The sequence below is a fragment of the Bos grunniens genome, chromosome 24, assembly GCF_055505025.1.
Source record: "Bos grunniens cultivar Pamir isolate PY7600 chromosome 24, Bosgru_T2T1.0, whole genome shotgun sequence".
Classification (NCBI taxonomy): Eukaryota; Metazoa; Chordata; class Mammalia; order Artiodactyla; family Bovidae; genus Bos; species Bos grunniens.
Window position 1 is genome coordinate 57659810 of NC_141188.1, and position 14117 is coordinate 57673926.

Below are 14117 nucleotides of genomic sequence, written 5' to 3' on the forward strand. Positions count from 1 at the left end.
ATGGGAGATCATTAGAGGAAGGAAGGATAAGAAAATGTTTCTGGCAGGCACTGATAAAACATCCCTACGTTAAAAAATGTCCGTGCGTTTTTCCTTTCTTAAAAAATGGACGTTAGTCATCCGGAGTCGTGTAGTGACTGTGCACGTCCGTGTCTCCCAGGAGCGCTGGACCGGTGTGTGATGGGGATCACGGCTGTGGAGATCCTGAATGCCTGTGATGAAGCAGCCCCTGCTGCTGTTGACTCGCTGAGCCACCCGGCGATCAACCTCAAACAAGCCATGACGCGCCGCAGCCTTGCTGCTCTGAAGAACATGGCCCATCACAAGCTGCAGACTCTTGCCACTAACCTCTTGGCTTCTGAGGCATCTGACAAAGTAAGTTTTATATGGGGGCTCACGTGTCCCCATTCAGCTTCATTTAATGACACAGCTTTGACACGTCTTAGGGAAGCATTTTGGGGAGATGACACTGATGAATACTAAGCTTCTGATTTTTAAGCAGGTTTATCCAACACAGTTTTGGAGTGTTTCAAGTATTTTGCATTTTGAAAAAGTAACTTGTTCTTACCATTCAAACTATTTTAAAATGATTGCTACAGACTTGAGTGACTTCAGTTTCTGAAATTAGAATGAACAGTTTGTGTATAATCCATCTTCTTAACTTTCTCAGAGTCTTCCTGTTGGAAGGTTTAACACTAGTGATATCTTCAGGAGAAAAAAGTAACAACTTAGAACAATTGTGGCTTATCATTTGTTTTAAAAATAGGCTCTGATTTTACTAATGTTAGGCCATTTACAAGATTTAAGAAAATATGTGAGACTAGGTATGGTGAGATTGCACAGGTGCTGGCATTTTTCTGCGAGACCCAAACTCAACCACACTTTCCTTCCTGAGAGTTAAAATCAACCCACCAGTTACTTTAGTTAACAGAAAATTGTCTTACTAAAAGAAGAAGAGTCAACCCCAGTTCATTAATTGGCTACTTACCATTAGTTTTTTAGACACTAGCTACTATTTCCTTTGTGGTATTTGTGTTCTGGGTATTATTAGAACTAGTTTGTCTCTGGTAAATGGCTAAATGAAACCTAGAGACCATCCCAGTGTTTTCTCTGAATCACACTTAAAATTCCTAGTTCCATCTAAGAATTCATTAGAATTATGAATGAGTCACCAAATACTTTTATTTTCATTCTCTTTTATTCCTGATTCCTACTTTTTAAATGATTAGATGTGTCCATAAATAACAAAGGGGTTGAAAGGATTGTATACAAATTTGAAAATTTGCCCATGAATTAGTGAGTGCTAATGACATAGGAAATATTTACTACAGGCAGCTCCACTGACCTGTATCCTCTAGTAATTGGCAGAAATAGTTGATCATTCTGTCTTTCCTCAAGATATTAATGTTTTATTTTCTTTGTTATATTGTATGTTTCATAGATTAGAATTGTGAAATCCTTCTGTGGTTTTTTTTTTTCATGCTTTCTGTCCCATGCTCTGTAGAATAGAAAACAGGCTGAAATGCACTTGTTCCTATAATTTCTTTCAGGAGATCATGTGGATATTCCCTAGGAATTCAATGTTCATGGCACATTGTCTGATGTTCTGTATAATTCTGATATTAAGCAAACTTATAAAACAATACATTCCAATGGCAAGTGTGTAAGTTTGGCAATTCCCAAATATATTCTTTTTCTTCTTGATAGTCCCTAGAAGTAAAACTTTGGAAAAATAATGATATGACTAGAAAATTGAAGGGGAATAAGTGGTACAGTAACATTTATGAATGGCTTTTGTAAGTGGTCATGGTCCATTATGTGATTTTTTACAGTCTTGTTTGTCCCTGTTTTAATAGCGCATTTTATAGGGCAATTAGTGATAAAAGCACCAGATATCAGAGACACTACACTTATGTATTGTAAAATATATTGCTCGTGAACCTCCTCAGCCTTGTAGCAGTGGTAATTGTTGCCTGGCCTACAAGGAAAACAATTATAGAAGGGGGGAAAGGCTTAGGAAGCCAAGGCTGCAGGAGGATAATCACTTTATGAAAAATGTATGTTGGCCGGACCATTAGGGATTTCTCTAACTATCTTCTCATGTTGACTTAGAGGCTCCTCCTGAGGGGAATATTTAAAGAGCCATTTGCTGGATGGCTTTCAAACCTCCAGAGAAATAGAGCCCACCCAAAGTTAAGGAAAAAAAAAAAAAAACAACGTAACTAAGAGCCGCTCAGTGGTACATGACTTGCTCTAGGAAATGGGATATTTTTTCTTTTTTCATGGGTCTCAATGGAAAGTAAAACCTCAATGGGAATATTCTATAGAAAGTATCCAGTTTTCTCCTGGTTAGTGCTGGCAATTGGGCTATTTGGAAGTAACAAATATTTTATATTGTTAATTAGGTTAATTTTGCCTGACATATACAGCTTTACGGGCAAAGATAGAGAATTTACCGTCCTGTGATTTTTTTTTTTTCCTTCTTTCACTGGAGGAGCAAGAAGGTGATAAGTAGAATTATCCTTTATTACTATATGAATGCAGTACTTGGATGCAATCTCAAAAATGACAGAATGATCTCTGTTCATTTCCAAGGCAAACTATTCAATATCACAGTAATCCAAGTCTATTCCCTGACCAGTAATGCTGAAGAAGCTGAAGTAGAACGGTTCTATGAAGACCTACAAGACCTTCTAGAACTAACACCCAAAAAAGATGTCCTTTTCATTATAGGGGGCTGGAATGCAAAAGTAGGAAGTCAAGAAACACCTGGAGTAACAGGCAAATTTGGCCTTGGAGTACAAAATGAATCAGGGCAAAGGCTAATAGAGTTTGCCAAGAGAACGCACTGGTCATAGCAAACACACTCTTAACAACACAAGAGACGACTCTATACATGGGCGTCACCAAATGGTCAATACTGAAATCAGATTGATTATATTCTTTGCAGCCAAATATGGAGAAGTACTATACAGTCAGCAAAAGCAAGACTGGGAGCTGACTGTGGCTTAGATCAGGAACTCCTTATTGCCAAATTCAGACTTAAATTGCAGAAAGTAGGGAAAACCGCCAGACCATTCAGGTATGACCTAAATCAAATCCCTTACAGTGATGGAAGTGACAAATAGATTCAAGGGATTAGATCTGACAGACAGAGTGCCTGATGAACTATGGACGGAGGTTCATGACATTGTACAGGAGACAGGGATCAAGACTATCCCCATGGAAAAGAAATGCAAAAAGGCAGAATGGCTGTCTGAGGAGGCCTTACAAATAGCTGAGAAAAGAAGGGAAGCCAAAAGCAAAGGAGAAAAGGAGAGATATACCTATCTGAATGCAGAGTTCCAAAGAATAGCAAGGAGAGATAAGAAAGCCTTTCTCAGTGATCAGTGCAAAGAAATAGAGGAAAACAACAGAATGGGAAAGACTAGAGCTCTCTTCAAGAAAATTAGAGATACCAAGGAAACATTTCATGCAAAGATGGGCACAATAAAGGACAGAAATGGTATGGACCTACCAGAACCAGAAGATATTAAGAGGTGGCAAGAATACACAGAAGAACTGTACAACAAAGATCTTCATGACCCAGATAATCACGATGGTGTGATCACTCACCTAGAGCCAGACATCCTGGAATGCGAAGTCAGGTGGGCCTTAGGAAACATCACTATGAACAAAGCTAGTGGAGGTGATGGAATTCCAGTTGAGCTATTTCAAATCCTAAAAGATGATGCTGTAAAAGTGCTGCACTCAATATGCCAGCAAATCTAGAAAACTCAGCAGTGGCCACAGGACTGGAAAAGGTCAGTTTTCATTCCAGTTCCTGAGAAAGGCAATGCCGAAGAATGTTCAAACTACCACATGATTGTATTCATTCCACACGCTAGCAAAGTAATGCTCAAAATTCTCCAAGCCAGGCTTCAGCAATATGTGAACTGTGAATTTCCAGATGTTCAATCTGGTTTTAGAAAAGGCAGAGGAACCAGAGATCAAATTGCCAACATCCATCTGCTGGATCATGGAAAAAGCAAGAGAGTTCCAGAAAAACTCCTATGTCTGCTTTATTGACTATGCCAAAGCCTTTGACTGTGGGGATCACAATAAACTGTGGAAAATTCTTCACGAGATGGCAATACCAGACCACCTGACCTGCCTCTTGAGAAATTTGTATGCAGGTCAGGAAGCAACAGTTAGAACTGGACATGGAACAACAGACTGGTTCCAAATAGGAAAAGGAATATGTCAAGGCTGTATATTGTCACCCTGTTTATTTAACTTATATGCAGAATACATCATGAGAAACGCTGGACTGGAAGAAACACAAGCTGGAATCAAGATTGCCGGGAGAAATATCAGTAACCTCAGATATGCAGATGACACCACCCTTATGGCAGAAAGTGAAGAACTGAAGAGCCTCTTGATGAAAGTGAAAGAGGAGAGTGAAAAAGCTGTCTTAAAACTCAACATTCAGAGAAGTAAGATCATGGCATCTGGTCCCATCACTTCATGGCAAATAGATGGGGAAACAGTGGAAACAGTGAGAGACTTTATTTATTTGGGCTCCAAAATCACTGCAGATGGTGAATGCAGCCATGAAACTAAAAGACGCTTACTCCTTGGAAGGAAAGTTATGACCAACCTAGATAGCATATTCAGAAGCAGAAACATTACTTTGCCAACAAGCGTCCATCTAGTCAAAGCTATGGTTTTTCCAGTAGTCATGTATGGATGTGAGAGTTGGATTGTGAAGAAAGCTGAGCACCGAAGAATTGATGCTTTCAAACTGTGGTGTTGGAGAAGACTCTTGAGAGTCCCTTGGACTGCAAGGAGATCCAACCAGTCCATCCTCAAGGAAATCAGTCCTGGATGTTTATTGGAAGGACAGATGCTGAAGCTGAAACTCCAGTACTTTGGCACCTGATGTGGAGAGCTGAGCGCTTAGAAAAGAGCCTGGTGCTTTAGTTATTATCCTCAAATTTTCCAATGATGAACCTAAAGGACATTTGGATAGAACATAGCTTGACAAATTTTTTTCTGTAAAGGGTATATAGTGAAAAAAAAATTAGGCTTTGTGGCCTATATGACTTATGTCAAAGTGATTCAACTGCCATAATAGTGGCATTAAAGGAGCTGTGCGTGCGTGCGTGCTTAGTCGCTCAGTTGTGTCTGACTGTTTGAGACCCTGTGAACTGTAGCCAACCAGGATCCTCTGTCCATGGGATTCTCCAGACAAGAATACTGGAGTGGGTAACCATTCCCATCTCCCAGGGGTCTTCCTGACTCAGGAGTCGAACCTGTGTGCCCTGCATTGCAGGCAGATCCTTTACCGTCTGAGCCACCAGGGAAACCAAAAAAAAGGTATAGACCCTATGTAAATGGATGAATGGGGCTGGCTCCCAATAAAATTTATTAACGAAAATAGACAATGGGCTGAATTTGGCCCTGGGTCATAGTTTGCTGACCCTTGCATCTGAAGATGGCATTATTCTATCAAGGTCGTGGATATAATTCCCCTGTTGAATGACCTTTGCTTCATTTTTGAAAAGCAGAACAGAGGAGTGGTTTAGAGGCCAAGTTCAGATGACAGATGTATCTCTGTTCCAGTTGCATCTCAGTCATTTCCTGCCTTTTGGTGACCTTGGACAGGTAACCTCCAGTGATCTAGGTTACACATGTAATTGAAAGCAAATTCTTGTAAAGGAAGTAAAGGTTAACAGTATATTAGAGAATTGAAATAACACCAAGACTGTGGAATAAAAAAGAGCATATGGAGTTAATAATTAATAAAGTCATTGCTCATCATTAAGAGCTGTTTTGGTAGAGATAATTGGGTCAGAAGTCAGGATACAATGAGTTAGGAATGAACATGAGATCAAGTGGAGGTGCAGTGCGTGGAAGAAGTTTGCTGTTAGAGGAAAAGAAGAGAGTAGAGTTAGCTTTGTCGGTGGTTGCAGGGTTAAGATCAGAGTTTATGCTTTGGGAGCTCACTGACCCTTTTGCTGGTGGAGGGAGTTATCGGTGGGGCCGTGGAAGAGGACATGGTGCTGAGAATAGAGTTGAAGAGTTCACCCTTCTGAAAAACTCTTTCCTTACAATCTGTAATGATGAAAAGAGGGAGGTGAATATAACAAGTTATTTTCAGCAGCAGCATTTTCAGTGGAAGAAGAGTGATATTTGTTAAAAAAAAAAAAAAAAAAAAAAGGAAGTGGTAATAATCCCTTGAAGGTAGTCTCATCTTTTTTTTTTAATCCGTCATTCAACTCAGAACAGGTGCTCTGCTGGGTTAGGAGTTAGAGGACTTGTACAATATAAATAAATAGGAGGCCGTAACTGGCGTGTAGTGATATTTGAAGAATGCATAAATGAATATGTCAAGAAGCACGTCTGGGCATATCTGGTGATTTTTTTGACAAGTTTTCCCATAAAGCATTTGTCAGACATTGGTTCTTGGTGAGGCGATCTTGATGGATGCCTTGGGCCAGTAGAATTTTATCCGTGAAGCTAGAAAACCCTTGTGGCCATGGAATTCATTTCCTAGGCCTACTCTCTGTAACTTTTTATTGGGCCTCCTTACATCTTAGGCTGGAGAAGGAAATGGCAACCCACTCCAGTACTCTTGCCTGGAAAATCTCATGGATGGAAGAGCAAGGTAGGCTACAGCCCGTGGGGTTGCAAAGAGTCAGACACGACTGAGCAACTTCACTTTCACTTTTCACATCTTAGGCATTGTATCAATCAGAATCACCCTATTTATGTTGAAAAAGAATGAAGTTTAAGAAATTGAAAAGTGGCCAGAATGATTTATCTTTTACCTTGCATTTCTCTGTTGTCTCTCTCTGCATGTCTCTCTCTGTTGTCAAAACCCTGAAAAAATGAATGGGCTATATTTGCAAAGGTCAGTAGCTTTGTATTCTGTGTAACTAGGCCATAGAATGGGATTTAGAAGTCAAATATAACCTACTGAGAACATACTCTGTGTCTTTTGCTTGCAGAATTCATTCTGTAAAACAAAAAAAAATTTGTACTGATCGAATTGACTTTATGATTCATTGTGAAAAGGGCACTTGTCCAGTACAGACAGGGACAAGTCAAATGACGTTATGTACAGATACCAGGCCTTTCTGATGAACTGTTTTCAGCCTTAGAAAAATTCTTATGATATATCTGACCTTTGGAGAATCAATTAAACATGCTTAACATTCTGTCCCCAAACTTTAATGAATATCTTAACAGAAAATATGAATATGTTAATTGTATATTTATTATATACTTATATATGAGTTCAGCTTTGGGTTCTTCTAAGTGGTTATTAAGGTAAAATTTTTATATTACACTAATTACTGTCTAATTGTTAATAAATAAAGTTAGGGAGACCTAGCTAAGCAGCTGAACCTTAAGGGAACAAGGGAGTGAGTGTCTCACTGTAGGAGAAGATTTATTCAGTGCCTGCGTGACCGGTGCTTCCCCTTAGTGGAGGATAATAATTAGAAACCGAACCTGGATGCTTTGTACGCTCATGGCTCCTGCGATGACATTGCATCCAGTCCCTCTCAGAAAACAGAGCTGGACAGTATGTTTACAAGGCATATACAGTGATGCAAACAAAAGTATCTTTTAAGTATTTCTGTCTTCCTAAATATATGAAATACCTTGGGCTAACCCCATGACCTCCAGTTCTAAGCAGACACCACAGTGTTTGTTCCAGGCCCCCCGCCTTGGCCTGTTACAACTCTCCTCTCACCTGTGAGAAGCCTCACCCAGAACTTTCAGTGTATTGATTTGCTCAGCTCCCCCTTCATGTAGACAATTTCCTGCCCACCCCAAGTCTCCTCTCAGGCGTGCTGACCAACAGCTTACCTCCCAGAAAGGAGAAGCCTTTTCTTTCTGATTCTTAGTATGTTTTTACTCTCCACCTTCTGCTTCTCTTAGGTGTGATCAGTTGTGTTTATTTATTCTCGTGTTTCTTTCTGTTTAGGTTTCTTTGTCAAAGTGATGTTTTATTTTTAATTCTTTCTTGAATTCAGTCATTTCATTTCTGATTTTTCTAATTCTTATCTGTGGTGTTCTTTCACAGTGAGTATCATTTTAAAAATGTTCTCTAGCTTGTTTTGAAATAGCACATTTGTTTCAGTCTGCTTCTTAAACATGTCTGTTTTCTTGCTCTTATTGTCTCTCTCTCTCTAATAGTAGCTTTATTTTATTTTTTTGGCCATGCCATGTGGCATGCACGGTCTTAGTTCCCTGGCCAGGGGTCAACCGTGTGCCCCCTGCAGTGGAAGCATGGGATCCTAGCCGCCGGCTCACCAGGGAAGTCCCGATCTTATTCTCTCTTGGCCTGCAATAATTTGAGCTCAGTACCTTTTGGAGTATTATTTGTGGGATGATTTTTCCTGGATTTTTTAGTGATTAATTCAGGCAGCATTTTTAGCTTCAAGGACTCCTTCTGTTGTTTGACGTGGTTCAGTAAGATGGTGACTTGCTTTCTGACCGTTTCCGCCACTGTTCTTTGCCTTACTTTTCTTTTTTAATTACCTGTCCATTTTGATTACGTTCTTAGCACTTTCTCATTACCGGGGCATCCTTTCCTACCAGGGAGTCCTGAGGCATCAGTGTTGCAAGGACCTCACGTTTCTCACAACTGTGGACTCCCGTGTTCACTTGCCGTTGAGGTAGGTGAGGCTCTCCCAGGTTCATCTGCTCTTTCCAGACTTATTTTTCAGACGAATATCTGTTGGCTCTTACAGGGTTTTTTTGGCAGAGCTCTCAAGTGCACTCCTGCTTCCCTCTTCCCTCCTTCCTACAGCGTGCCTGACACCAGGTGGCTTTGTAGCTGTTGCTGGCCTTTCCCGTCCACTTGGATTTTGGAATTTATGGGTGTCCTTCATCACTTAGTTCTGCTGAAAATGTCCTCAGTGGGTTTCAGTTATGCCATCCAGTTGCTCTGTCTGTTTTATGGGGGGTTTGGAAAAACCCAGTAACTACGCTGGTGTCACTGCTGTGATCTTCCCAGAATCCCCTTCAGTCTGATAGTCTTGATATGAAGTATAAAATTCAGTGACATGAATTAGTTAAAGACAAATCATACTAAACATTTAAAATCTTACCTGTGTATTATTTGAACTAGATGAAGCATATATGTGAATATATTTTTTCTGGTTCACACTGGTAAGATACCAGTGTGGTTTTGAATTTAAAGGACACATACTTTCTTTTTTGGGCTTCCCTCGTGGCTCAGTGTTAAAGAGTCTGCCTGCAATGCAGGAGACCCAGGTTTGATCCCTGGGTTGGAAAGATCCCCTGGAGAAGGAAATGGCAGCTCACTCCTGTATTCTTGCCTGGGAAATCCCATGGACAGAAAAGCCTGGCGGGCTACAGTCCATGAGGTCGCAAAGAGTCAGATGCGACTGAGTGATTAAACGACGACAAAGGTATTTTGAAGTAATTTGATAGAAGTGTAAAGATTCATGACTAAAAATCAATATGTTAGTTCTTTGGGTAAGAAATAGTTTCTTCCTGTCTAATATGATTGGGAAATCTGCTCTTTATTAGACCACACAACATATTTTCAAAGTTCTTGACTTTTGTAGCCTCTGTTAGAAAATAATTGAATCAGTGTAGTTCAGGAAACTTTCATTGGCCCTTAGGTACTCTTTTAGGCCCTCGAGAGCCCAAATGAATAAGACATGACATTCACCCTCGGGAAATACAGACAGATAAATGCAGTGCGATGCAGCAGTGAGATGGCCAAGGAGCCCCGCAAAGCGCTGCAGACGCCTGGCCTAGGCTGACGAGACCAGGACGGCCTTCTTGGGGGAGGGGGCGCTGAAGAATGAGTGGAGCATCGTCAGGTGGGGGGTGTGGGTGGGTGGCGGCTGGCAGCTGCAGGGTGGGCAGTGGGGACTGACCCGTGTGCTCAGTGGAGCTGGGGGCCAGCCGAAGACACACGGGCGGTGGGGGCAGATGAGCCATCTGCGTGTACCTGGCAAGCCCTAAAGCACTCTATCTTACCTCAGTAGCTTTCAAACTAAAAAAGAAGTAGCGTTAGAATCCTTCCCTCAAAAAGAACTTCTTGTGAAAGCCAGTACCTACATCAGATCTGAGGATACATAGGGGAGAGTATTAATTGAAGGATGGTTTGTGAGCTGGGTTTGGCAGGACCTATTGATCTGTTGGGCTTCCCTGGTGGCTCAGCTGGTAAACAATCCACACGCAAATGCAGGAAACCCCGGTTTGATTCCTGGGTCAGGAAGATCCCCTAGAGAAGGGAACGGCTACCCACTTCAGTATTCTTGGGCTTCCCTGGTGGCTCAGCTGGTAAAGAATCCGCCCACTCCAGTATTCCTGCCCGGAGAATTCCATGGACAGAGGAGCCTGGCGGGCTACAGTCCATGGGGTTGCAAAGAGTCGGACAGGACTGAGCGACTAAGCACAGCACACGTGATTTGTTAGGCAGAATGGGTAAGGGAGGGTAACTCAGGTTTCTGACTGGTAGATTGACTAGAAGTGGCTCTTCCCGGTGTGAGGGTGAATGTAGGCTCAGGTTTTGCGGGGCTGATGCAGATGCTTTGTGTATGATGCGGGGTGGGGAGAACTCAAGGGAGGGTGTGGTGGCGGGTATCCAGGTGGAGGAATCGCCTGGGCCCACTGCGAAGTGGACGAGGTCCCTCAGAGAGAGCAGATGGGCTGAGAGAGACTCAAAATCCCGACCTGAAGGGGAGGAGAGGAAACGTGGAGAGCAGGGGGTGAGAGGAGAACCTGGAGGAATGTGGACTTGCAGACAGGGAGTCGGGCATTTCCGGATGGGCAGAGCGATCAACTGTGTCAAACGCAGTCAGTGATGACCGTTAGAAGGACTGAGATGTGTGTGTCCGTGAGGTCACTAGTGACCTTTTCCAGAACTGTCCTCCCAAGATGTGTGGGCCAGAAGCTGGATTGCGGTGTATTCAGGAGTAAATGGGCTTCCCTGGTGGCTCAGACGGTGAAGAATCTGTATGCAAGGCAGGAGACCCTGGTTTGATTCCTGGGTCAGGAAGATCCCCTGGAGAAGGGAATGGCTACCCACTCCAGTATTCTGGCCTGGAGAATCCCATGGACAGAGGAGTCTGGAGGGCTATAGTCCATGGGGTCGCACAGAGTTGGACACGACTGAGCAACTTTAAGTTCACTTAAAGGACTGAATGGGAAGTGTGGAAATAGACATAGCCAAGTGCAGAACACTTTTGAAAAGTTTGCAGGATAAAGGGAGGAGAAAGAGAATAGCCAGAGGGGAATGCAGTCTTGGAAACAGGTTTGACTGTGGATTCAGGGTACAGAGCCAGGGGAGAGAGGCAGGTTCGTGATCAGGATCAGGGAGAGACAGCCTGTGACGCTGGATTCCACGTGGGATGGGAAGACGGCAGATTTTCAAGGCAGAGGGAAGGCAGTTGGCTTTGACCCGGGGGAGGAAAACTTCATTTTCTGAACCTGAGTTTTAAGGGAAGACGCCGTCTCTGTGACATGAAAGTGAACGTGCTGGTGGAGAAGCTGCAGAACTTCCCCGGAAGATCCAGCCCTGACCTCTAGTGAAGGTGGCCACCGTGACCAGCGGATTTCCAGCACAGACGAAACAGCCTTCTTCTGGAGGAAGATGCCACCTAGGACTTTCATAGCTGGAGAGAAGAACTTAGGGCCTGGCTACAGAAGTGCCCAAAGACAGACTGACTGTCTCGATAGGGGCCAATGCAGCCAGTGACTCGGAGTGGAGCCAGTGCTCATTTATCATCCTGAAAACCCTAGGGCCCTTAAGAAACAGGGAGAATCTCCTCTGCCTGTGCTCTGTGAATGGAACAACAAAGCACATCCATTTACATCACGGTTTACTGAGTATTTTAAACCCAGCATTGAGATGGTAGTTTGGCCACCTGATGCGAAGAGCTGACTCATTAGAAAAGACCCTGATGCTGGGAAAGATTGAAGGCAGGAGGAGAAAGGACAACAGAGGATGAGATGGTTGGATGGCATCGCTGACTCAATGGACGTGAGTTTCAGCAAGCTCCGAAAGATGGTGATGGACAGGGAGGCCTGGCGTGCTGCAGCCCCTGGGGTCGCAAACAGTCGGACACGACTGAGCGACTGAACTGAACTGAACTGAGACAACAACTGAGACTCTGTTGCCCAGAGTAAAAAGGTGCCTTTCAAAATCCGACTGCCGGTTGCCAGTGCGCCTGGTGGCTGCCTCAAGCGCTGCTGGAGATGCACAACGAGAGCCACGCTGTTTCATGCCTGCTACACCACACCTATTCTGCAGCTCATGGACCCAGGGGGTAATTGCAACTTGTAAGTCTTCTTACTTAAGAAATCTTTTTGTGAGGCTGTAGCTGTTACATTTGGCATGTTTGGTGCTTCCTCTGATGGATCTGGGCAGAGTAAATTGAAAACCTCTGAAAAGACTTCACTTTCTAGATGCCTTAGAACGTCTGTGATTCACGAGAAGAGCTCAAAATATCAACCTTCATAGGAACTTGGAAGAAGTCGACTCCAACCCTCAAGGATGCCTTTGAGGGGTTCTAGACCTCAGTGGAGGAAGGAACTGCAGATGTGGTGGAAATGCCAGCAGAGCGAGAGTTAGAAATGGAGCCTAAAGATGTGAGCGAGCTGCTGCCTCCTCGTGATGAACCTTGCGCAGATGAGGAGTGGTTTCTGCAGATGAAATCTACTGCTGGTGAAAATGTTGGAAGGTTTTTGAAATGACAACAAAGGATTTAAACTGTGACATACACTAGGTTGATAAAGCAGCAGCAGAGTTTGGAGAAGATTGCCTTCCTATTTTGAAAGAAGTTCTGTGGGTAAAATGCTGTCAAACCGTGTTACCCGGTAGAGAGGGATCGTTAATGACAGGACGAGTCCATCGATGCAGCAAACTGCGTCGTTTTCTTATTTTTAAAAATCGTCAGAGTCACCCCAGCTTCAGCAGCCATCACCTTGGTAAGGTCAGTGACCATGAGCATCGAGGCAGACCCTCCACCGTCAAATAGATGACGACTTCCTGAGAGCTCAGGTGATGGTTAACAGGTTTTTGGTTTTTTTTTTTTTTTTCAATTTTGTTTAGCAATAAAGTGTTTTGAATTTGGTAGGTACAGCTTTTAGATATAATGCTGTTATACTTACAGTGCGGTTTAAACGTAACGTGCAGCTGCACCAGGAAACTAAGCAATTCACGTGACTCCCTTTATTGTGATATCACCCGCCTGATCGCGGTGGTCTGCAAGGAGGCCTGTGCATTCAGAGATCTGTCCATTCTTCTTCCACAATTCTCTCTCTTCTTAGTTTGTGTCAAGATACCTGTTTTTCTTAATCACAGTCACACCTCAGTCCCCTAGCAGCAATCAGCCTTGGTTAAAGTCACGCTTTCTCTGGGAGTGGATGGGTTTAGGGCAGGGGGTAGGACAAAGACAGAGGAGGGGATTCATGGTCATAAAGCAGGATGCTAGGTTTTCACAGACTGATGTAAATTGGTTCTCAATCTTTTCACTTACATTTCAGTAAATGTAGTACAGTTGACCCACCAACAGGGGTTTGAGCTGTGCGGGTCCACTTGGAACCTTTTTTTAATGGTAAACACCACAGCACTCCAATCCAGGAGCGGTTGAATTTGTGGATAAGAGGAACCGTGGTTATAGAGGGCTGACTGTAAATTACACGCGGAGCTTTGACTGCTCGGATGGGTGGACGCCCCCAGCCTCCGAGTTTTTCCGGGTCAGCTGTCTCCGCTCTCCGCAGCGTGCGGAGCGGCCTTGTTCCGTCGCCCACCCCCACCAAGGCCCGCGCCCGGCTACTCCCACTCATCTCGGGAGCCTCGATTTGACGACCACTACTTCCGCAAAGGTGCTGAAGGTTTGCAGGCGATGCCGCTGAGTTTGGCAGTCAGCTGAGCCTTCTCAGATGCCTTGGTGCTGGGCGTGTGTGTCTGGCCCGGTACTTACTCTCGTGTACCGGTACAGGAAGCAGCAGCTGTGGTTGTTTACGCGCTGTGCTTCTATCGGGGCTTCTCCACGTTAGCGCTGCTGGCGTTTGGGCTTGTAGTGCTCTCTTCTGGGGACGGCCCTTGCAGTGCAGCGTGTTTCTTGGCGCCCCGGCCT

At 43.7% G+C, this 14117-nt stretch overlaps 1 protein-coding gene across 7 annotated transcripts in view; it reads left to right on the top strand.

Annotated features, from left to right (window-relative positions):
- The window catches only part of WDR7 (WD repeat domain 7), a 359618-nt gene that overhangs the window by 74827 nt on the left and 270674 nt on the right, over positions 1 to 14117 (top strand). For all 7 annotated transcript variants that reach the window (XM_086372456.1, XM_086372458.1, XM_086372454.1 and 4 more), the window contains exon 14: positions 161 to 375. In XM_086372456.1, the coding sequence (XP_086228582.1) occupies positions 161 to 375 (215 nt within the window). The remainder of the gene's footprint in view (positions 1 to 160; positions 376 to 14117) is intronic.